The 22892-nt window shown below is 34.5% G+C and overlaps 5 protein-coding genes across 8 annotated transcripts; 3 read left to right on the top strand and 2 right to left on the bottom strand.

Annotated features, from left to right (window-relative positions):
* Nucleotides 1-2220: 2220 nt before the first annotated feature.
* On the bottom strand, nt 2221-7028 carry LOC108770908 (vesicle-fusing ATPase 1). Its single transcript, XM_018522667.1, has 10 exons — nt 6906-7028; nt 6580-6668; nt 5584-5808; nt 4761-5388; nt 4424-4648; nt 3941-4240; nt 3502-3792; nt 3212-3396; nt 2977-3135; nt 2221-2739 (listed from the first exon to the last, which is right to left on the bottom strand). Exons 1-10 carry the CDS (start codon nt 6915-6917, stop codon nt 2622-2624), a joined length of 2232 nt encoding a protein of 743 aa, XP_018378169.1. The 5' UTR covers nt 6918-7028; the 3' UTR covers nt 2221-2621.
* Nucleotides 7029-8586: 1558 nt separating this feature from the next.
* IntS1 (integrator complex subunit 1) lies at nt 8587-16865 on the top strand. The gene is made up of 13 exons (XM_018522819.1): nt 8587-8775; nt 8844-9325; nt 9404-10693; nt 10766-10941; nt 11011-11163; nt 11245-11922; nt 11984-13774; nt 13927-14241; nt 14334-14799; nt 15151-15275; nt 15426-15616; nt 16312-16584; nt 16685-16865. The coding sequence occupies exons 1-13, from the start codon at nt 8607-8609 to the stop codon at nt 16798-16800; spliced, it is 6225 nt and encodes a 2074-aa protein (XP_018378321.1). The 5' UTR covers nt 8587-8606; the 3' UTR covers nt 16801-16865.
* Nucleotides 15783-20283, top strand: Pfdn1 (prefoldin subunit 1). 2 transcript variants are annotated; one of them, XM_018522828.1, is made up of 2 exons: nt 15783-15793; nt 19776-20283. In XM_018522828.1, exon 2 carries the CDS (start codon nt 19819-19821, stop codon nt 20197-20199), a length of 381 nt encoding a protein of 126 aa, XP_018378330.1. In that variant the 5' UTR covers nt 15783-15793; nt 19776-19818; the 3' UTR covers nt 20200-20283. The 2 variants fall into 2 exon arrangements, with proteins under 2 accessions (XP_018378330.1, XP_018378329.1); XM_018522827.1 differs by lacking the exon at nt 15783-15793 and adding an exon at nt 19011-19093.
* LOC108770990 (nuclear RNA export factor 2) lies at nt 16995-18896 on the bottom strand. Of its 3 annotated transcripts, none has more exons than XM_018522825.1 (2): nt 18812-18896; nt 16995-18739 (listed from the first exon to the last, which is right to left on the bottom strand). In XM_018522825.1, the coding sequence occupies exon 2, from the start codon at nt 18682-18684 to the stop codon at nt 17047-17049; it is 1638 nt and encodes a 545-aa protein (XP_018378327.1). In that variant the 5' UTR covers nt 18685-18739; nt 18812-18896; the 3' UTR covers nt 16995-17046. The 3 variants fall into 3 exon arrangements, with proteins under 3 accessions (XP_018378327.1, XP_018378326.1, XP_018378325.1); XM_018522824.1 differs by having other exon boundaries at nt 18816-18896; XM_018522823.1 differs by having other exon boundaries at nt 18821-18896.
* Nucleotides 20284-20919: 636 nt separating the features above from the next.
* On the top strand, nt 20920-22876 carry Scox (Synthesis of cytochrome c oxidase). Its single transcript, XM_018522826.1, has 4 exons — nt 20920-21081; nt 21853-22222; nt 22316-22521; nt 22603-22876. Exons 1-4 carry the CDS (start codon nt 21016-21018, stop codon nt 22783-22785), a joined length of 825 nt encoding a protein of 274 aa, XP_018378328.1. The 5' UTR covers nt 20920-21015; the 3' UTR covers nt 22786-22876.
* The last annotated feature ends 16 nt before the right edge of the window (nt 22877-22892 follow it).

Genomic DNA, 22892 nt, shown 5'->3' with positions numbered 1-22892 from the left:
ATATTTTTAATTCTACCTGTTTGAAATTTGCTTCCATTACATGTAATGGAAGCAAATTTCTTTTTTTTTAACAGTGTACTATATATTATTGTATGATAACCGCTAAGAATATCAGCGTTAATATGTCACCGAAAATTTATTTTTTACATCATCAATTCTTTGAAAAGCAGCTTGCACTCATACGAACAAGACGAAAAATTTCATCAACAAATCGTGCAGATAAAGTGCAAAAAATATTTTTGAAATAATTTTTTAGTTATGCTGATCAATTACAAAAAAATTTTTTTTAATATTAACGCAATTTATTTAATTTCAATAAAAAATTTATTAAACGCGAAAAAAAGTCGTATGTATCTGTGCGTGTGTATTTGTGATCATATTTGGTATCAGAACTTTAAAAGTCTCACTACTTGTAGTCAAAATTATCAATTTTAAATCGACGCCCCATTCTTATAAGAGCTAATTCTCTTGGGGTAAATGATGGAGGGCTATATTCCTGACACAAAGCCACGTGACTTTTGGAAAATTTTCGTGGACACACATTACATAATCATTGATCTACCTTAATTCGAACTAAAGAAAAGTACATATGTGTGTAACGCGTTCTTCCCATTATTGTTCGTTGAGATTATTCATAACAGAATATGTCTCACGAGACAATTGGAATGTTTCTTCTCTTCATACTGATACGCCCTGAAGATAGTAGAATTATTGACACAGATATTGACTAATATTCCGCTGTCCTTATGGCTATTCTATTATCATTTTTCTCTCTCTGAATTGCAGTGACAAACATCGAATCAACATGTGCACATTATTCATTGCGTATAATATACATGTGCACTCGCAGATGCACTCAACAATAAATACACGGCATACGAGAATATAACAAGTACTCTTTGTATATAGCTATATTTATTGCTATTCAATAATTAAAAGTAGAATACCGCAAGGTCTACTCATCATCTTACGGATAAGTGTCAATCTGTCATGTCCTTATAAATAATGCTCTCTCAATTATAAACTAGAACAGTGTTTCCCAACGTTTTTTAATATAAATCTTTTAGCATGTACAAGAAGATTGTTAACACTCCAGTGGTTTCCTCTTTTTATAAATTTTATTTTCTTATGACATCTTTTACAATGAAAAAAAAGATATTCGTGTTTAGAATATCCTTTTTCTTCTTATTTTACTTCCTAATATATATTATTTGAAATAAATTTTTTTAAATTACACATTCATAATAAAAATTTGATTAATTAAGCAAATACATTATTTTTTCTTATGGCGCACAAAAGTAACATGACAAAGAAATTATTTAAATTATATTGACTTAATCGTGTGTTAAAATAATATGTACTGAAATACAGAGTGTTTGATCTGGCGTGGAAAATACTTTATCAATTATCTATTTGCTTAATATGCTATTTAATCTGCTAATAACTATGGCATTACTAAACTATTGCTTAAATAGACATACTCTCCTATATTATATTTCTCTCTCCAATAAAGTAGTAAATTTGTCACAAATAGGAAGCACTGTTCTAGAATCACAAATCTGTGTACACATTCAAGATATTATTCTTTAAAAATATCTGTGCTGGAATAAATATGTATCACGTAATGTACAACCATAGAAACACGTCCAGCTTTGCTCGCACTCTTTACTCACTTGCTTTTATTGCAATTTTGTGCTAAAGCTATTTATAGAAATTTTCTTCTTCCGTCTACGTCATAATTACAATCATAACTTAGAAAGATGAAGAATTACCTTCAAATTTTTAAATAGACGACATTGGTGCAATCATCTTTTGCTATTAAGCAGCTAAAGCTAAATAAGTACTGCTTGTACAATTTTTTAATATAAATATTTCACTGATTTAATCGCGTATTAAAGATACATAAGCCATATAAGGAAGAGAGAAATGCACTCAGTATAATATAACCGACAATCCTCACAATAAAATTAGGTATTGTACGTGTCATTTTAAATATTTCCATTTTTTTACATATATATGTTTCCGTTTAGTAACTATACAATAATTGTACATTATTATGTAACAATTAGATATCTATTCAAGTCCCAAATTATTTCAAATACAGGCCTAACAAATAAATCTATCACGCTGTTAAAAGCCTATAAAATGAACAAGTTTGCTAGAGTTAATCAGAGCTAAATCAAATTGAATTATAAAAAAATATTTATGTATGAAAATATCATACGAAAATATAATATTCATTTCTGCGATTTATAAAACTGATAACGTTTGTTTAATATCAGCAACAATGTACTTGTACTTCAAAATACATAGTTAATTACGTGTTTTTAGATATGCTGATCACAATACAAGCTGGTATCATCTATTATCTACCTGTTATGTGGGAACTCATTGTAACACAGAGAAGATCTAGATATCACTGATTATATCTATATCACTTATACACAGAAGCTATAAATTTCTACATTTAAATTACTACAATTTGAAAATGCGTTCGTTTTGGGGTGATCAAAGTCGATTCAACTTGAATGATTTAAATTTGAACGACTTTACACTCAAAAACATTCGCCTTTTCTTTTTCTGTACTACCAAAAATAACGCAGTTCGAAATGGAATACATCTTACTCTAGACCGCCTTCTTCTTCTAGTTTCGATAAGAATTTTGCGACTCTGTAACTTGGTTCCACTTGACGCGCCATATCTATTAGGCAAAGCAATTTCTTGATACCGATAAATACTCTGAAATCATAAAATGCATGGTGATAAAATATATCATAATAAATTATACATATATTAGACGTTGAGTGGCTTTCCACTCGGTGCGATTGACTCGTGATCTGTAGATCGGGTTCAATCCCATACGTGATTTTTCGCGTTTAAAGAACCGAAAATAATATCTGGTTATTAAGATCTTTGATCACCAGCGCCGTTTGGATCCGGCGTTAAACTGTAGGTCCCATATACTATATATCTTACCGTTTTCCTTGAAGCTTTGCATGCAAGGAAGCCATTTCGTGTTTTGAAAAGAGATCAACTTCGTCTAACACACTTAACAAATGATCAGGGCTTGACAAATTAGGCACATGAAGGATAGTATTAAATGCTGGAAGTAATTCCAGGTCATCTAAAACTTGTCTGCAAAAAGAAATATATTATTAAGAATACATTTTTTTAAATCACTTCCTTCCATGGAAAAAAATCTGTATCTTACCTGCGACTAGAAGTGCATAGAATTAATAGTTTACGGCCAGGTGGCGGCGATTTCTTTAATAACACCAAAAGTGCTTGCAATGTTAGATTAGAGTATCTTGGTCCAATTGGACCATAATCCAGAAGACGTTCAATATTATCAACTAAAATGCAGCTGAGCTGCGAACGATATGCATCGTCAAACACCTAAAATGTACAAATGGCAATTATTTTAAGCTTTACACCAGATATAATTACAAATATATGTTTATAGATAAATGTAAGAAAAATATATAATAAGTTATATCATACCTTTCGTATAGAAAGACATTTTGCCGATTCAATATAACCGACCATGTCTTCGGGTGTACATACTTTAACAAATGGAAAGTCTGAATTCGTTGCAATTTGTGCGGCAAGCGCCGTCTTTCCACTGTTCGGTGGTCCCTCCAAAAGAACAGAAACAAGTCCAGATCCTTCAGTCGCCCGAGCTTGTTGAATGCATAGACCACCATCAGCGAGTATTTCAACCACTGGCCTTCCCCAGTGAATAATTCCACGAGTTAACAATTGAGTCAATGCTTCAGCACTTGTACCAAATGCCTAAAAGATGTGAAAATATAACATTTAGTTATGTTTTATATAAATAAATATATAAATAAGAATAATTAGCTAATATACATTCACAAAGTCTAATTGTAAAAATAATTATTCAATAAATAATGAAAATTTTCAATTCTTGATCACTTACCGGTTTAACATCATGTTCCAATGCATGGAAAAAGTCACTTCGAGATACCATAAGCTTTTCCATTGCAGCTGGATCTACTTCCACCTTGCTGGCAGCTTTAATTAATCGATTCATGGCGGTACTTTGGGCTGCTCTAACTAAACCTTCCAACTCTGCACCACTAAAATTCTTAGTCAAAGTGGCCATCTCTTTTAAGTCTACATCAGGTGCTATTTTTTTATATTCTCTCATTCGGCATGTGTGGATGTTAAGAATTTGGTGCCGTCCATGTTCGTCTGGTAAGCTAATTTCCATTTGCAACTTTAAGCATGGAAAATAAAGATACACTTAAAATATTAAATAATGAATAGAAAGATATATCTTAAGAAGATATATCAAACTATGTTGAAATAACGCGAATTGAACTAAAAACATTCTGTTCATATTTGCATTCGTTACGTTCAGCTTACAAAAACTTTTTGTCTTATTAAATAAATTCTTTACCTCCAATCTGCCAGGTCTTAACAAAGCTTCATCAATCATATCTCTTCTGTTAGTCATACCAATAACAAGAATGTTATTTAATTGTTCGACACCATCAATTTTTGCAAGAAGCTGGTTAACCACTGTATCATGAACCCCTGTGTTTCCAGCAACACTACCTCGAGATTTACAAATAGCATCTATTTCATCGAATATGATAATGTGAAGTCCGCTGTTTGGTCCAAGCTAATAAAAAATATACATTATTCTTCCGTCTTTTCCCCTTGTTACATGTAAAGATAATCCAATTTATATATATACTGTGTCCAAATAATAATATATATTTCAAATTATTTACCCTCTTTTCTTCGTCTTCTGCTTCAGCGAACAATCTTCTGATATTAGCCTCGCTTTCTCCAACATATTTATCTAAAATTTGTGGACCATTTACAATTTTCGGTTCCCTTGCATTTAACATTGTTCCTATTTGCCGAGCCATCAACGTCTTTCCTGTACCAGGTGGTCCATACAACAAGATTCCTTTTACATGCTTGCAACCCAATTGAGTGACAATCTCCGTTGGGAAAACACGGGATGCAAAAGCTCTTCGGAAAATGGCGCTAAACTCCTTATCCAAGCCACCAATACCCATTTTCTGAAAGTCCCAATCTGGATTGATAATCGCCTGTCGGACAGCTTTCCCTTTAGATTGTCCTACAAGGTTCAAACTGGAGGTCTCTGCCTTCTCGAACTGGATTATAGTGTCGCCCAAGCAACGTCCCATTTTTGTCTTCTTAGGCATTGTACTTTGCCCCGAACTGATGGCTGACAAGTCGGCAGCTTCCAAACTTTTGACGACTAATCCAAGCAGTTTTTTATCCTTAAACTGAAATGCCAGCTGCTGACCCACGGTGAATGCCTGCCCGGAAAACTGCATCAAGAAGTCCTTAGCCATTTCATCCGTATTGTATGGTTCCAAAGTGACACTGAAGTAACAATATATTAATATAACAATTAAAAAAAAGTTGATGGAAGACTATGGCATTCAAATTCAAATTCTTTGCATTTGTGTATAAACTTAATTATGTTCATTTAATTACAAATATTTTATAAAATATTTTATAAATTATTTTAGTTTTTTGTGATATGTATGAGGTATATAGCTTTTCCAATTAACATACGTTTTTTTCTGCAGAAAATCAGCTTCCAAAACAATGTTGCATAAACATTCTGTATTAGAAGTTGGATCAAAATGATATGGCCGAACTTCAATCTCTTGATTGAGAGACAATGTTGCCCATTTCCGTTGAGGTAAGCTAAAGCCAACTGTGCAACGTGGAATCTCATGATGTGTCCTCACAGTAAACACGAAATGATAATTTGGCGCTGTAGTTACTTCAATATGCCTGCAACAGACAATAAAATAAACATATCAATCAATATACTTATTGCATCATGATTTAAAAATATACATGACTCTGTATAGTCTATAAAAGAACTTGTGTACATTTTTGAGGAAAAAATTTTAAAATAAAACAATTAAATCTATATAAATATTAATTTGTGCAATTGAGTTTATATAAGTTAACAAAACTATAAAATGTTTTAGAGTTTTTATTTTAAAATATATATATATTCTATAAGTTAAATAATTTGTTGTTTTATCACTGGTTACATTTACAACGTGTGCCTAGTCCACGTATCTATACGATAGATGTTTTTGTGTAACTTACAGGACATCTATTGTATAGGCCACGGTAGCTACAGGTTATTTTACATTGCTTGAATATGTATAATTTATAAACTAAACTAACTTAAATTTCTATAACTGACACTAACAATTATATGGATATTTATAAAATAATTATAATTGTTTGGATATTATTTAATAAATTACTCAAATATATATAAATTAATAAATTATATGATAAATTTATATTAAAAATATTCTTTACAATATATTCTTTTGAATAATCAATAATTTTTCTGAACTCAGCCTATTTTTATATTTTACCTAGGATTAATTTTAAAGACATAGGTGAACATATATATGTAACATAAATATGCATTAATTTATGAACTAAGTAAAATATAAATATTTAATTTCTTAATCGATTTTAGAGACAATCATACGTGTAAAATAATTATGAAACAAATGTCAAATCATGAATTCTTACCTGACATCATCAGGAAAATCGTCGGCATTGATAATGGCACAGTTGGAGAGGCTGAGCTCATCCGTGGGACACCTCACTGCTTTCATCCGCTGAAGCATACAAGATTACGTTACCTTATATTTTATGCAAGACAACAAGCTTGACGAAGGGGAGTTATTGATGCGGCTTCGATTTGAAGTGGGAGGGACGATGGAGCGGAACAGATTGCACGGAGGAGGCTCCTCGCACGCGCGCTTATCAATGAAACCGACACCTCCCGGTGGCATCGTCCATTTGCGGTGGCAATGAAACTCGTGCTTGGTTTTCACGATCTGTATGGTACTCACCATCTTCGACATGTCTTACGATGAAAAATCAACAGATTTTGGCTGTACTACGAACTACGACACAGTAGCGCAAACGTGTCCACAGTCCACACCACTCTGCACCTTTGATATTGATGCGGCAAAGTTGACCACGGTCATGCGCGAGAGAAAGAGCGAGCTGTTACTCGATCACTCCTCCAGATCGCCCTCTGTGCTGCGTTTGAAATCTCCCACTAGGTAGAAATGTAGTATCAATTATCCTGCGTAAGAATTTATTAGAGTTTCTAAATTATTGTCTACATCAATTTTTCGAAATTTATAATTATTACAATTATTATAATTTCTTTTCTTTGAAATACTAAGAGCACCTGGTTCTGGTCAAATATTGAATTTATCTTTTTTCTATTCCTAAAAAAAGTTTGGCATCTAGAGAACAAGTTTTGTGCGTTGCCGGCCTCAATTTATGTGTATCACAACTGGCATAACTCCGAAATTCACCTCTGCTGGATTCAAGCTCTGCAACCAATCAGAAAACAGGATTCCGATGGATTTTGCTTCGTATGATCATATACATATATATTTTTCCTTTAAACATTTTTACATGAACCAGTGTATTTTTCTCATTTTGTTAATTATATTTAGTTATAACAATTTATCCACAATTTATTATGAATATATAACTGTACAAATACTTTCTAAAGATGTCAAAATATATATATGTAAAAATCGTTTATAATAATTTATATATACTAGAAAAGTGATGAAAATTAATGCAGTACACGAATGACCGAACTTGTGTAGTAAGGATGTTAAAAAAAACCCAAAAACTAAGGGTTAAGATTATGACAGGTTATAAGGTTACGTGACAACCTTTTTGGTGACAACAAATATGTAATTAAAATAGTCAAACAGGAAATATGTGAAAATATGAAAATATGAAAATATGTGAAAAATGTGAAAATATGTGAATTGATTTGTTACAAGTGTTGCATTAGTTTAGTGTAACTCTAAATTCATTCTATAAACTATTTGCAGTTTTTCATTTTTCCTCTTTCTCTTCCCAACATCTAATAATATATCTATTTCTTTTCAAGTGCAGGAAGTGTAACATAGGGTGCGTTCCGTTTCTCGCATGATGCGCATAATGCATCGTTTATCCTTGTTGCTCACCAAATGTTAAACAAGGACAATGGATGCATCATGCACATCATGCGCGATACGGAACGCACCTATGGTGTAGAACAGATTCTTAGAGAGTGCGTGGTTATGTTGGTTATGTCGGTCGATCGCGGTGATCCGGGTGATGCGGGGTGATGTGTCAGTGAGATTGGTGTTGATATGCGTGGAATTGTAGTCGCTTAATTTACACCATTTAGACACATGATAAATATTTTATTCTTCTATCTAGGAAGACGATATGTATATCAACATAAGGATGCATTCTTATTACCGATGATATTAACGGGATTTATTTCGTGAAAATAATTTCTAAACATTGACGACATTTTAGGTTAGAACATTTAACTTTTAGTTTTGTATATATTGCCAGTAAATTATGACTCTAGTATTTCTTAATCGGTACTCAAATTCTGAACGTTATTTTTTATTATATTTTGTATCGTTATATTTATTATGATAAATTTATTTATTAAAATATCTTAACTATTTCTATTTACTATTTTCTACAGCTTTTTATATTCTAGATAGAAAAAAATATTAATCATGGAGCGTGGAAAGACTGGACTTGGTAGAGCAGTAAAAAATAAGATTGCTCAACATCCTTCTGATTTATTCGCACTGGGATCAAAGAGTTCACGGAACGATAACTCTGATTCTAAAAGCAGACCAGGTGTTATCCATTCCAAACCTAGCGGCAGTTCTACATCTTCTAGTAAATAACTTTTTTCTTTCTCGTGATACTCTCACAATTGCAAATTGTTTATATAAACCATTATGTAGGTAATGATCGAAAGAAAGAGGCTCCTTCTGGATCATCATTTATGTACGTCCCACAGAAGAAGCCTAAGTTAGCCCATGTCAGCTCCCATCAACGGCAACCTTCCTCTAGCGCAGAAGCATGGGAGGTTTTAGTTATAGACACCGATCCTGCAGACTTTGTACCTATGGCACTTGAGGCTAATGACAATGACGAAGGCGATAGAGTTATTGGGATAATATGTGGCGCTATTAAGACGCTGAAGAATCTAAGATGGAAGCCTGATAATTTACTTTATATGGGCTTGTTATATTTAGCAAAAATTCGCCCATCTATTTTCTCAAACGATTGTATACTGCATGCATTATCGTCTCTTCTAAGGAGAGATTCAAATAATCAAAATAGCTATAAGACTAAAGTGAGCCCATTAGTACCTGTACTTGCTGCAAATCTCTTGATGAAAGGTTTTCACGACAAAAAGAACTGGCCGGAAGTATTTGCGAAGGTTATTTGTTTGCGATCTTTTGTATTGTTTATTATATAATTTTGATATTTTAATTGATTTTTTAAATTATTTCTATAGCTGTATGTCGAAGATGCTCTTGGAGAACGTGTATGGGTTGACCATGAGGAATGCAAGGGTTTTGTTGACAACATACTAACAGGTTTTAACACGAGGCATCCACCTAAGTCTGTGTTGCAGCCAGAATTTCCTGTACTAATGCAAAGGGATTGTCCCAGCCCATCTACAGTGGATGATGAGGATCCAGCGGCATCAACGACATCATTGTCTGGGGATAAAGAGAAAATAGAATTTCCAGTAAGCCCGCGGTATGCGCATTGCGTGGAAAATATAGAATCGATAGTACTGGAAGCCGTAAAGGAGCAACTAAATAGACGCCAGGCTGAGACTATAACGAGAAATTTCTTGAAGCTTCTTTCTTCGGCGTGTGGTTTTGTTGAGATCAGAAATATTGCTGTCCCGAGGCTAGAAGTATGGTTGCACAATCCTAAGTTGATGAGACCTGCGCAGGAATTGCTTATTTACATTTGCTACAATTGTACATCTCATACTCAAAGAGACGTGGAGGTCATAAGTCAATTGGTTAAGATGAGATTGAAGACGAAAGCTGTGATAAACCTGTACTTGAACGGCGTCAAGGAATTGATCGGATTACATCCAGAGAATTTAGCTACTATCCTGAAGCATACAATCTACAATGAATTATCGAATGCTCGCAATCCGAATAATATGCCCATGTTGGGTATAATGTTTCAGACTTTGCCCGAACAAGCGGCAAAGTTACTTGCAGAGATCTTTCAAGATTTATTGATGAATCGTGAGGATTACTTGAGGCCATTGCGTGCATTGCTCAGGGAAATCGTACGTGTATGTCGGCACGACATCAATCTAATCGCCTTTGTTCGTACTTTAATGTCCGAACGATCGGACATAGCTCAACAGTTGCTGAATTTCGAATTTAAGGATCGTATGTTTATGTCAATAGTGGATCTACTGTGTCTGTGTATGCTTTTGGGAATAAGTCCGCAAGTAAAGGAAGCAGGGACATTGTCGCAACGTGCAGATAAGAAAGATGCGGCTTTGTTGCACCAATTTCAAGATCTCGTGGCCATGATACAATACGAGACTGTGCTGTGGCTGCAGAATTCAACACAGCAGATGTACACCGTTGGACGAAATGAATTGTTGCACGCGATGCATAAGATCATGCTCTTGGAATCTCCTGAACAATACTATAAACTGGACAATTGGCCACCGGAGTCGGACAGAGTATTTTATATACGACTAGTTTCCGACGTTCCCTTGTTACAAAGTACACTGTGGAGATTGCTAATGATCGGCTTTTCGAAGGTAAATGCTTAAACTAGTATCTGCAAGATGATTCTGTTTAGAGATGGTTTTTTATTCTATTTTTATTTATAGGAAAACGGCATTACTCATTCGGAGACTTTGGATTTGGCCGATTTATTAATACGGCGAGCGGCAGCCAATTCAACGGAGAGTTTTCCGATGTTACAAATCGATAAAATGGACATAATTGAACTTATTTTTAATCTTAGCATTTATCAGCCACCAGGAACAATAAATATACCTGCTGGGTAAGTCTCTCTGCATGTATATATTTTATCCTCGATATTTACAGTTGCAACTGCGTGTTTGTCTTATAGATATGTACCACCAACATTGGCAATAGCTAATCTTTATTGGAAAGGATGGATAATGTTATTAATTTTGGCCGCTCATAATCCATCCACGATTGGAGCACTAGGATGGCGACGATACCCTATATTGAGGACATTGATGGAAATGTGTATTACAAAGTGAGTTTAACAACTATTAAAGCTTCTGCTATAAATATTTTGATCGTATAACTAACTCCGTGTTTCCAAAACATCTTGTAGTCATTTTTCATATCCACCGCCGACTATGGCTTTGCCGGAGGTCATGGAACAAGAACGTGCAAAAGAAATGCAAGTTGAAGCTATTGAGAAACAAGAGATATTAGAATACGAATCGCATTTGGCCGCAGCATCGACCAGAATTCAGCTATCAGAACAGAACAGTTTCCTGCTATCGCAGTTAATCACCATGGATACAATGGGAATTGCTAGAAGACCACCACCGGCCGTGCTTGAACAGATACAGTCGTTAAATACATCTCACAGACTAGGTCATCTGCTTTGTCGGTCACGTAAACCAGACTTCTTGTTGGATATTATTCAGAGACAACAACAAAGCACGTCTCAAAGCATGCCCTGGTTGGCAGACCTTGTGCAGAACAGCGAAGGTTCTCTGAGCCAATTACCAGTACAATGTCTCTGTGAATACTTATTGTCAACTAGCCCACAGACAGTTGAAAAACAGCCCAGGCAGCAACAGTTATTAGCTCACCTTCAGACACTATTAACTGATCCGAATCAGGATCAGCAGCATGCTTATGAGGTTTTGGAATATTTCTTGAGGAGACTGAGTAGCCAGCAGAGCGGTAGCCGGGTCCAAGCGATCACTGGACTCAAGATGGTCCTAGATTCGATACCCCTTGAGGATGAGAGTATGGATGTGGATGGAGAAAACGAAAAGTACGTATTTTAAATGTATTTCAGGAAAAGGAACTGTTATACTTTAATATTATTTTTTTAGAGAAACTTGGCTTCTACGAAAATTGCCGTCGATACCTCACTTCTTATCGGTACGTTCGCTGGTTTCTACGGCACTACGTGGTGCTTGTCAGGTTGAGAACAGTCCGGATCTTGTGCACACTTACATATCGTATCTAGCCGTGCATACTATCGATGATGACTTACCTGACTTGACTGATTTAGCCAACGAAATTTCTCAATTGGTCGTTGAACGTAGTACCATTATTGCGGCTATCCTGCCTCAATCTGAAAGTGATAATCCGCAAACCAAACAAACATTGCATTCCTTCATGGCAATCTTTTGTAATTATCTTGAAAAAGCGCGATCACCTAGAGGAGAAGATTACCAATGGTCTGAAAGTCAAGATCAAATTCTAGTTCAGTGGAATAATGGCGAAGAATGCACTATGCACATTCTAGTAGTGCACGCTATGATTATACTATTGACATACGATACATCCGAAGACGATCCATTGTTTAGTAATTTGTTGGAAACATGGTTCCCTTTAACGGACCAGCCGAAAGCATTTCTCGTGGATACTAGTGAGGAAGCGCTGCTTATACCTGATTGGCTTAAATTACGAATGATTAGAAGTAACGTGCCTCGTTTAGTCGACGCAGCCTTAAAGGATCTTGAGCCTCAACAGTTGGTACTTTTTATTCAAAGTTTTGGAATACCTGTGTCGTCAATGAGCAAACTGCTTCATACGCTTGATGCAGGTGTTCAGATTGATCCCAGCTCCGTTGGCGAAGCGGTTTTAGATAAAACGTATATGGCACAACTAGTTGAGGTGCAACATCGAAGAGGTGCTACAGGTGGACTGGTGTTCGTTCAGGTATTGCAACTATTGGAACCGCAATTACCGGATGAGAGCGTTGTGTCAATCGAGAGTTTGCAGCAGCCGTTGCCGGCCAGTGCCACGGTGCAAAAGCAATCCGTCATACAATGCTCCGTGAAGACCGACGTGCCTCACTTGATAAACCGGCTCTTCATCGAAAATATTCCAATGAATCAGAAAATGGATGCTTATCGGCGTTTGCACAAGACTCTGGCGAAGGATCTGCAGAGATCGTGTGTAAAGGAGAGTGGTTCGGTACTGCTGGCGATACAGCACATATGTAGCGTTCTCAGCTCTATGCAGGTCAAGCAGTTCCTGGCCTCACTTGTGCACATGCCGCAGTACTCTTGCACGCTAATGCGCGTGATACTGTTGCCGCTCAAGAGATCGACGTCGAAGCACGTGATCGAATTAGCACGTAATATGTGTCTGAATTTGATATCGCTGATAGGTGATGTGAAAGCTCCGGTTCTGTCAATCTTGCGAGATTTTGCTAACGTGCAATTGACGAAAACGCCTCAACGCGCGGAACTGTCGATGCTGATGAGCCGCGGCGAGAGCCCACGCTTGATATTGGAGAGCACGGATCCTGTGAATCTGGAGAGCGTGGGCCGTAAACTGTTAGATGTCTGTTTAAAGCAGCAAAAGAATGACGATCTGGTCGAGGCTATGGCGAGATTATTGGTCAGCGATAGTAACGAAGACGCACTGAAACCTCGCATGGGTTTGCTGATCGATTGGCTGGCCTCCGTAGAGCCAGAATTGATCGGCATTTGCCCGAATCTCCAAATGAAGCTACTGTTCGGTAAGGCGAAGATGCATATCAACATCGACAAGAATGTCGTGAGCTCTCATTCTTGCAGACCTTACTTGTTGACGCTCTTGACGCATACAGCAAGTTGGACTACTTTGTATAAATGTGTCGGACACTTGTTAAACAAATGTGATGACGGGTGAGCAGAGCGAATAAACACTTTCTATAAATCTTCTTGCTCTTATTGTTCATGATATTCTCTGTTATGAACAAATAACAGAGTTTTTCTAAGTTTTTTAACTATCAATGTATTCTTTATATTTATATTTACGAATATTAATGTGTTTGTAGATATGATTCTACAGCAGTTCTGGACTTTTTATGGGCTCTGACATGCAATCCTAAGCTGTGGCAGGGCCGGGACAAATTTACTCCGAAGCATTACGTTCCTGAGAATATTCTGTTATTGGAAGAACGGCAGCTGCTTAATCTAGTGGCATATATAGTGTCTGAAGGCGTTATTATCTGTAAAATGCAGAATAGAAATGCCGCCCTGGCGAGGATGGATATTAGACTTGATCTACTCGTACACTGTATATCCACCGAAGACAGCCTGATTCCTAATGTGGTTAATTATTTAGCGGAACGCATGATGGATAATACTGAGTACGAATTTTATAGTCGTATAAATTTTGCAATGCACAATTTAGTTCGTCATTTTAATGCATTCGAATAAAATGATTGTATTTAACTTTCAGTGCAGACTCAGCAGATATGGCGCATCAGTTTCTACTGCATATGTACATGAAAATTCCGAAAGTCATTTGTTACCTCGACACTTTCCAAGCGAGCAAGTTCGTCAACGGTTCGAGGATAACCGATTGGACGGGCTCGGTGCTCGATTGCATGAGCCACTCCCTGTTGACGGCTCTGGCGGCGACTCCGAGACAAAAATCATGGAATTCTAAGTCTCAGGAATTCGAACTCTGTGCGAGAAAAATGGCCGCAGTACATCCTATATTGGTACTGCGACAATTGCCGATGTTGGCATCCTCTTTGATGGGAAGATGTTATCTTGATTTTGGTTCATTTAGATCTGGCCATCATTTGAACCTTTTCAATCAAGTTATGGGGCTATTGGAATTATTGCAGCCACATCTGTTTAACGAGCAACATGAGACTGCGTTGGAGAATACTTTAGGAAATTACTTCCAGTGTTTTCAGGTATTACTATTTATATATCTTCTATAATGATGCATTTACACAATTGTAAAATCAATTGTAAGTGTAAATTAAAAAATTAATTTACAAACTGCATTATAAGATAAAATATTAAATAATTTAGGTCTTTATTAGTTACCCTAAAATGTTTTTTTTTTAATTTATAAAATTCACTAGCTCTCCAATTACAAACATAAAAAATAAAGAGCATTCAGCCACGCGCAAGGTGTTTTTTGCGAGTGTTATACATTTAAAATTCTTACGTTACATAAACAAATTATAGTTTTTTTTTATTCCTTCATTTTAAATCCTTCAAATACAAACTGTTTTAATACTGTACTATTTTGTTTACAGAATTATGGACATATAAAAGATCTTGTCTCTTTGCTGAACAGATTTGTGTCATTATTACAGTCCTATGTATCACATGATCCACAACGAGCATTGAAATATCTTCAGAAACATGCACATGCTTTACAGTAAGTTATTTTCTATTTTTTATATTATTCGTATATATTTCTATTTTCTCTCTATGTATACTGTAAATAATTTACATTTAATATGTTTATATATATGTATAATTTATATGTATGTATACATATATACATATAGTTTACATGCGTATACAGTGAGTTGCAGGTACATTATTCAAACGTACCCGCTTTGAGAACACTCTTATCAGGAATACCGATGCCGAGAGAGGGAGAAGATATGGATGATATTTTAATCACCGTAACTCCCGCGCTACATCCACCGGAACCCACTATTCCGCAACACTGGCAATCACTGCTAACTACACTTGCCAAGCTGCACGGAGAAGGTACGAAAAGTAACTCTATTAAACATCTTTATTTAAATTATAAAATTGTTCAATTATATACGCACACGCACACACACACACACACGATGTCAAGCGGTTCTTGAATATCCTTGGATCCTGGAACTATACTGAGATTTTATGTTCTGGAAAATTCCTGGAAAACTCCTGAAATTTCAGGTCTGGCCTGGAATTTATTATTTTTTCATTCTAAAAGTCAGAACGTGAAAAAAAGAAATAATAGAAATAAAAGTTGTGTTTGGGCATAAATCCTTGTTTGGTGCAATAAGTTACCAATAGGAAACTTGAATTTAATGTCTAAAATAAAACATAGTAAAAAAATCGTTTGACGGAACGATTTCTTTGATATTAATTATAAATAATATTGTTTCCAATTTGTTAGCATTTTAATTCATTCTATAGAATCCTAACTTGAATACAAAGCATATAATATTGCACGAATCGATGAAAATTAATTAAATAATGAAAATTAATCGATGGATAAATCCTGGAAAAACCAGGACTTTTACCTGGAATGTCCTGGAATTATGCTTAAATGGACTAGCCAGATTTTGCTGGACACCACATATATAAAACAAAGAATTAATTTTTTTTATAAGCGCATTAAAGTATCACAATTAAAGTATCAAATATTCTAATTATGGGAGAATTATATTAACGATTGCTTCTCTTTTTAGATGTACTCAATGCGCTTCAAGAAATCGAGCATGTGGCGTTGCGAAAACCTTCAGTTTTGGAGCCTATAACGGACAACATAGCGGAATTACTTGTATCACCGCAAAGTAATATCAGATCGCTCGCTCACAGTCTACTCGCTAGAGCATTGAAATACCGTCCTGCATCGAACGCGAACATATTATCGGCGTTTCAAAGGTGCTTGGACAGTCACAGAGCGGATGTCCTTATGTCAGCTTTAGAAAAATTACCGGATATCGTATTATGCATGCAAGGTAGAATAAACTTTTGTAACAAAATGGATTTACGTATCTCAATGTTGAAGTATAACAATAATTTTACAAACTTATAAATCCTTTTCTTTTTACATTATAGAACATGCTTTACCATTGCTGCAAAGGGTGTTCGAGTTGGGAGTAAATTCGAATGTCAACACGATACCGTATATTACTAAGACTATAACTTTGTTAAATACACAGCAAGGTTGTTAACGTCTGAAACTGTTAGTTTTGTAAATATTATTTGTAAGACTTTTTTACAATTAAAATAGAGCAGTGAGAGACTTTACCTCTTTCCTTCCAACCTGTTTATATTTAAGCTATAAGAAAGGATTATTTATATTATAAAATATTAGTAATATAATTATTTAAATATAAATGAGAATATAAATTTTATTTGTGTTTTTTATGACCAACATATATACATATATTCTCTTAAAGTTTAATATAATTGTATGTTTATTGAAAAGCTTCTGAGGGAACGTCATTGACTGAATAGTTCTTCATAAAAGTAACAATCGCGTTTTTTATATTCCACTCTGCATCCTGAAGATATTTGTAACAGTATCGAATATTCATTGTAGTAAGTTCACGTAAAAATCTAAGCAGTTGTTCCTTTTCTGTCACGCTGAGAACTGTTGGAATAAATTTAGGCACGACCCTTGGATCAAATCTCACTTCGTTAGTCGCGTTGGGGGGTGTACCATCAATGTAACATAAATCATTAATAATACAATATTCATTGTCTTCTTTTCGTGTAACAATAAAAGTTCTGTTGAACAGCATGGGTGGACAAATTGCCAATCGATATGCAAATAGACCTTGCACAGAAATGGCTAAACAATTATCTTCTTCATACAACAAGTCGATACAAAATGTTTTGAGATAATGTATTGTTGGTGGTTGCTTTTGAAGGGCAGTGATTATTTTTTCAGGTCCCCGAAATAGAAATTTGTGACATTTGGCACAGTCAGAGATTTTATACCAGTTTCTATTCATGGAAAATGTCTTAACAATCTCTTTATGTATATGATTCGTTATACTATTACCTAACGACATGGAATAGAATGCACTTTTATCATACAGGCCGTTCATAACTATTCTGTCATCTTGGTCATATAGGGCGAAAAAATGCTTGACAAATTGTCTCATCAACGGAATCTTTGTTCCATTGCCTAGATAATAACTCTGCATGATCGGCACAAACTTATTCTCCATTCCTATAACAATCCCATCCAAGATCTGTAAATGCGGGAAAACGTTCTTTACGGCCTGTATGTACTCTTGGGGGTTGGTGTATCTTTCGCACAATGGATTTCCATCCAACCAAAGTTCGCTTATCTTAAACTCGCAAAAATAGCGTAGATATTCCACGTCCAAGATTTGATTGTGCCTCAAGTCCAACTTGGTCAAGTGGAAATTGAAAAATTTGTCGAACAGGATAATAGCTGTGAGTTTGTTATATCTCAAGCTCAACTCACGGACAGCCAGTTTCGATTGTTGAGGGTCACGAATGGTCATACTTGTCTTGCTGCAACGCAAGACCAGATCGAAGATCTTTGGTATCGAAATGGGACAGAATATTGAGCCCAAAGCCCTCTCGTTCTCGAAGTTGTCCAGATTGAATACCTTTCTTATTGGCTCATACCTACACTGCAAGGCATCTGCTATGATCTTGTTTGTATTCATTCGCAGCTCGTTTGCACCGAGGAATCCCAGAACAATATCTATATACAGGTCCTGGCCGCTGGGCAACGTTATGGTCAGTCCCTGCTTCACTAGATTCTCTATGGCGTTAATGGCACATTTCGCAAGGAACGTGGTCTTATTCTTGTCCTCGACGGTGTACATGATTGGTATTAGGAGTGCTGGTTCACAGGCAATTACAATGGCGCGCAGGACATCTGTTCGCCTGTACACAGCGCCGTCGAAGACGATGAATTTGTGCCACAGATCCGTGCGATTTGCAAGTACCTTTTCGCATTTGTCGAAGGTCGGCTTGATATGTGTGATTCGGTGTGGCTCCCATGACGTTTGACTTATTGCCGTTGCCGTTGATGCTGTCGACGATGTAGATGTTGATGTCGGTGATGCCATTATTTGTATCGCGAGAAATAACGACTCCTCCTAACCTCTTTGCATCACGATTTATCTGATTGACATAATAATGTTATAACACATATATAACAATTACATTAATGAATAAATATCAATATTTTATTACAAACTTTACTCTGATTTTAGAGACATCCACTGTAGTAACCCTTCTCTCTTGTTTATAAACTTTTGTGATTACTGGTTAGGTTAGATCAGATTGTAATTAAGGTTAGATCGGATATATGAAGTTAGAAAGTATCGATGTATATTCGATTATTCGATAGTCTCGATAATCGAATTGTGACTCACTTCATAGCTATATTACTTCTGTGCTGTTGACGTATATGGTTAGGAACATTGTATAAGAAAAAATATAATAAATTTCTCGACGTTGTCGCAGAAATTTAAGGTAAGGAGTCACAATTCTGTTCAACTTCTTATTTGACTTATTTTGAAAAAGGGATTTTCAGTGCTATATAAAAATAAAGCATAAATCTACATTAAAAATTAATCTTTTGTCTGCATGTAATTATATATGTACCTGTTAACATAAAGATCAAATGCAATAGTGAAATAAAATAAAGATATCCTGTAAAATAAAAATGTTTCACTAGAAGATTTTCAAGATACTGTTTTGTAATTTTATCCATAAAAGACATTGTCTTGACTTATTTTGAAGTAAAAAGATAATTTTCTATCAGTGCTGTATGTTAACATAAAGCATAAGTCATTAGTCTATATATTGAATAAAACATACCAAATTAAATACATATTAAACATTGATTTTTATCTAGCTGAAATATAATTATATACCTGTTAGCATAAAAATCAAATGCTATTGATAAAATACGAATTTTCTTTCATTTAAATATTTTCAGAATAGTTCTATAATTTTATCCACAAAAGACATTATCTTAACTTATTTAGAAGTAAAAAGGTAATTTTCTGTCAGTGCTGTAAAGCGTAAAATGTTAATCTATACGTACATTAATTGATTTTGTATCCGTATGTAATATAACTGTATATCTGTTGATATAAAGATCAAATACAATTGATAGAATATAAACTTCTTTTTATTTAAATATTTCCAGAATTCTGTAATTTTATCCATACAAGACATTGTGATAACTAAGGATGTCGAAAGTATTGGACGAGGAATTGAAGCAAGCCTTCTCAAAGTTGCACGAGAAGATGGTAGATACTAAGCAAAAATTGAAGTTGGCTGATATACAAATCGAGAAATTGCGGCGTACAAAACAGCGGGCAGAACTCACCACGAAAGAAATTAGCAGTTTACCCGAGGAAACAAGAATGTATGAGTCTGTCGGTCGAATGTTCCTTCTAGATAATATGATTAACATGAAGGAGAATCTGGATAGTAGAATAAAAATCTCCGATGAGAAGATCAAGACGCTAGAGAATAACAAAACGTATCTACAGCGGAGTTTGAAGGAGAGCGAAAATGAAATCAGAGAAATGATTCAGCAAAAGCAGAGCAAGGAGACTTCGGGTTAAATAAGACTTGTGTATCAATGTGTGAATGTGCTATTTCAGTTTTTTCTCATCAATATCTTTTGAACTTTTTGGATTATTGTTTGGAATATATATCTATTAAATATGTAAATATATATCACAAAAAATCTATAATCTGTTGGCTTGACGTCATGTTTTGCACGTTCATATATTTTTTTAATTGTGACTTTTTTATATACTGTATGTGGAATAAAATATTGTCAATGAACTGAACCATTTGTAAGAGTTGAATCAACTCGATTGTTTTTAATTATGAAATTGTAGGAAAAATATACAAGAAACAATATTGCATGTATTTAAATGATATATGTAATTAAATAAACATTTTGATTTTATAGTTTAAAGAATATATGGCGTGAGAAATTGTTTTCTATTTTATAATTTATAACTTAACTGCGTTATTGTTCATGATTTTCACAAAAGCGAAATAGATAACAAATAAACTAAATAATATGTATTACGTTATATATTTTGTCTTTATTAATAATTGATTGCAAACAAAAAAACTACATTGGTAAAGTTATTTTTGGTTTTATTTAATAAATGCATATAACCAGCCGATAACATTTAATTAATTTCAATAAAAGGTTTGCTATTGATGATCAAATTATCTAACTAGAGTGTGGCGACATCTGTTTTCATGTTTGATATTCTGACTTTAAATATGGTTAGACTGCAGTGTGTGTTAGTGTGTCAGTGTGTGTACACTTGTGTACACTGCAGAGTGCAGACGCAGACCCGGTAATATAACCTTTTTTGACCAAAGTTGACCAAAGTTAAATTTTGATCTGTGCAACAATGTCAACGTTAATATTAAGATCTATTGCGTCATTACATAGAAGTAGTCATAATGTCTTTACAAAGGTAATCTTTCACACGAAAAGTCTGTTTTATATTCTAAGCACAATAATATTTTATACATACAGTAAATGCAAAAAGTACACGTACAGGAAAGATTTTTATTAAAAAAACTTTGTAGAAAATAAACACTGATTAGCAATTTATTAATAATGAATACAATATTAAATTTCTCGAAATTATTTTACCTAAAAAGATGTAGTAATTAAGATATATTATCTTAATATTAGCTAAGCGAAAATGACAAATTGTACTATTTAGATGTACAAAAAATATTTACATAATAGAGACATTTAGCTTCTAAGGCCTGGTTTTCATTTTCTGATTAACTTATGATTAGACAATTTGGGGTACATTTAGTTTAATGACACAAGTCGACACCAATGTCATTTTGTCTTTGTTACTCGTAAAATGTAAAGAAAGATAGAACAACATTTATGTTAACTTGTGTTATTAAATGAAAGGCACCTCTTATCATCTCTGATGTTTTATTCAATGGACTTTATGATGTTGTCATAGATGAAATCTATTAGGTGAAACATCAAATTAAGCTTTATCACAAGTGAAAAATTGGGCCTAAGAGCATAAACATTTTTTATAAAAATCCCACCTGTATGAATACTTTTGGCATTTACTGTATGGGTAGATCTTATGTTTAATGTTACTGTTTTTTTTAAATAATTAAATTTTTTGTACTTAAAATTATTAATTTAATATATAATTATATTTGTTATGGAGTTTTCTCCCAGCTTTAATAATAGTTTTTTGTTTACTCAGTTTAGGTACATGAACACGTCAAGTATGTTAAATCAACAGTCTATTTTACCCCAAAAACCTACAAAAATAAAAAAGAAATCTCCAATTACATGGAAGAGTTTAACAATCTCTGGTATTATTGGTACTGGTCTTGTGTTATATGTGCATCACCTTAGACTGGAAAAAGATAAGACTATAGCAAAAGAAAGAAGGCGGCAGTTAGGCAAAGCTAAGATCGGTGGCAAATTCGAATTGGTGAATACAGAGGGAAAGACAGTGAAATCTGATGATTTCTTAGGACAATGGGTGTTGATATATTTTGGATTTACGCATTGCCCAGATGTTTGTCCCGATGAAATTGAAAAGATGACAAACGTAGTAAACACTCTTGGTAAGTGTTAAAGATTTAAGTTAATTATAATAATTAAAAATACTCTTGTTGTCTTGCATTTGATTAATAGAATACATGATTTCTGTTTTTCAGAAAAAGAACACAATTTCAAGATACAACCGATTTTCATATCGGTGGATCCAGAGAGAGATGCACCCACTGTTGTCGGCAAGTACCTGAAAGAATTTTCTGACAAGATCATTGGTCTTACTGGCAGTATTGAACAAGTTGGAAAAGCGTGCAAGGCATACAGAGTTTACTATAGTAATGGGCCTAAAGACCAGGATGAGGATTATATTGTTAGTATATTATGAATTAGAAGCAATTTAATAATTGTACATATATAACAATCTCAATTTGATAATATATTTTTTTTCTAGGTGGATCACACAATCATTATATACTTGGTAGATCCAGAGGGCTTGTTTGTGGATTACTATGGGCAAACACATGATGTAGAGAAGATCGTGACTAGTATCATTATCAACAAGCTGAAGTATGATCAATTAAACGATGAGACTTCTTCCTGGTTTCCGTCATTGCCGATCAAGGGAGTGTTATAAATGTTGCGACATTCCTATACAGATAATTTGTAAGTCAGTATTGTGCTGCAGGAAATATGCATATAGTACCTTAATATTAATGTTATATATATATATATATATATATA

Source organism: Trachymyrmex cornetzi, unplaced genomic scaffold (genome assembly GCF_001594075.2).
Source record: "Trachymyrmex cornetzi isolate Tcor2-1 unplaced genomic scaffold, Tcor1.1 scaffold138, whole genome shotgun sequence".
Classification (NCBI taxonomy): Eukaryota; Metazoa; Arthropoda; class Insecta; order Hymenoptera; family Formicidae; genus Trachymyrmex; species Trachymyrmex cornetzi.
Note: the sequence above shows the minus strand (reverse complement) of the source record. Positions and strands in the feature narration are given on the sequence as shown.

Bases quoted from the DNA above. Each gene is read 5' to 3' on its own strand.
- LOC108770908 (XM_018522667.1), bottom strand. The intron at 5,809-6,579 runs GTAAGAATTCAT...TGTCTGTTGCAG, and splicing joins GATTTTCCTGATGATGTCAG to GCATATTGAAGTAACTACAG. The intron at 4,241-4,423 runs GTAAAGAATTTA...CCATGCTTAAAG, and splicing joins TAAGACCTGGCAGATTGGAG to TTGCAAATGGAAATTAGCTT.
- IntS1 (XM_018522819.1), top strand. From the start codon at position 8,607: ATGGAGCGTGGAAAGACTGGACTTGGTAGAGCAGTAAAAAATAAGATT. The intron at 10,694-10,765 runs GTAAATGCTTAA...TTTTATTTATAG, and splicing joins TAATGATCGGCTTTTCGAAG to GAAAACGGCATTACTCATTC. The intron at 11,164-11,244 runs GTGAGTTTAACA...AACATCTTGTAG, and splicing joins ATGGAAATGTGTATTACAAA to TCATTTTTCATATCCACCGC.
- LOC108770990 (XM_018522825.1), bottom strand. From the start codon at position 18,684: ATGGCATCACCGACATCAACATCTACATCGTCGACAGCATCAACGGCA.
- Pfdn1 (XM_018522828.1), top strand. From the start codon at position 19,819: ATGTCGAAAGTATTGGACGAGGAATTGAAGCAAGCCTTCTCAAAGTTG.
- Scox (XM_018522826.1), top strand. From the start codon at position 21,016: ATGTCAACGTTAATATTAAGATCTATTGCGTCATTACATAGAAGTAGT. The intron at 21,082-21,852 runs GTAATCTTTCAC...TTGTTTACTCAG, and splicing joins GTCATAATGTCTTTACAAAG to TTTAGGTACATGAACACGTC. The intron at 22,223-22,315 runs GTAAGTGTTAAA...TCTGTTTTTCAG, and splicing joins AAACGTAGTAAACACTCTTG to AAAAAGAACACAATTTCAAG.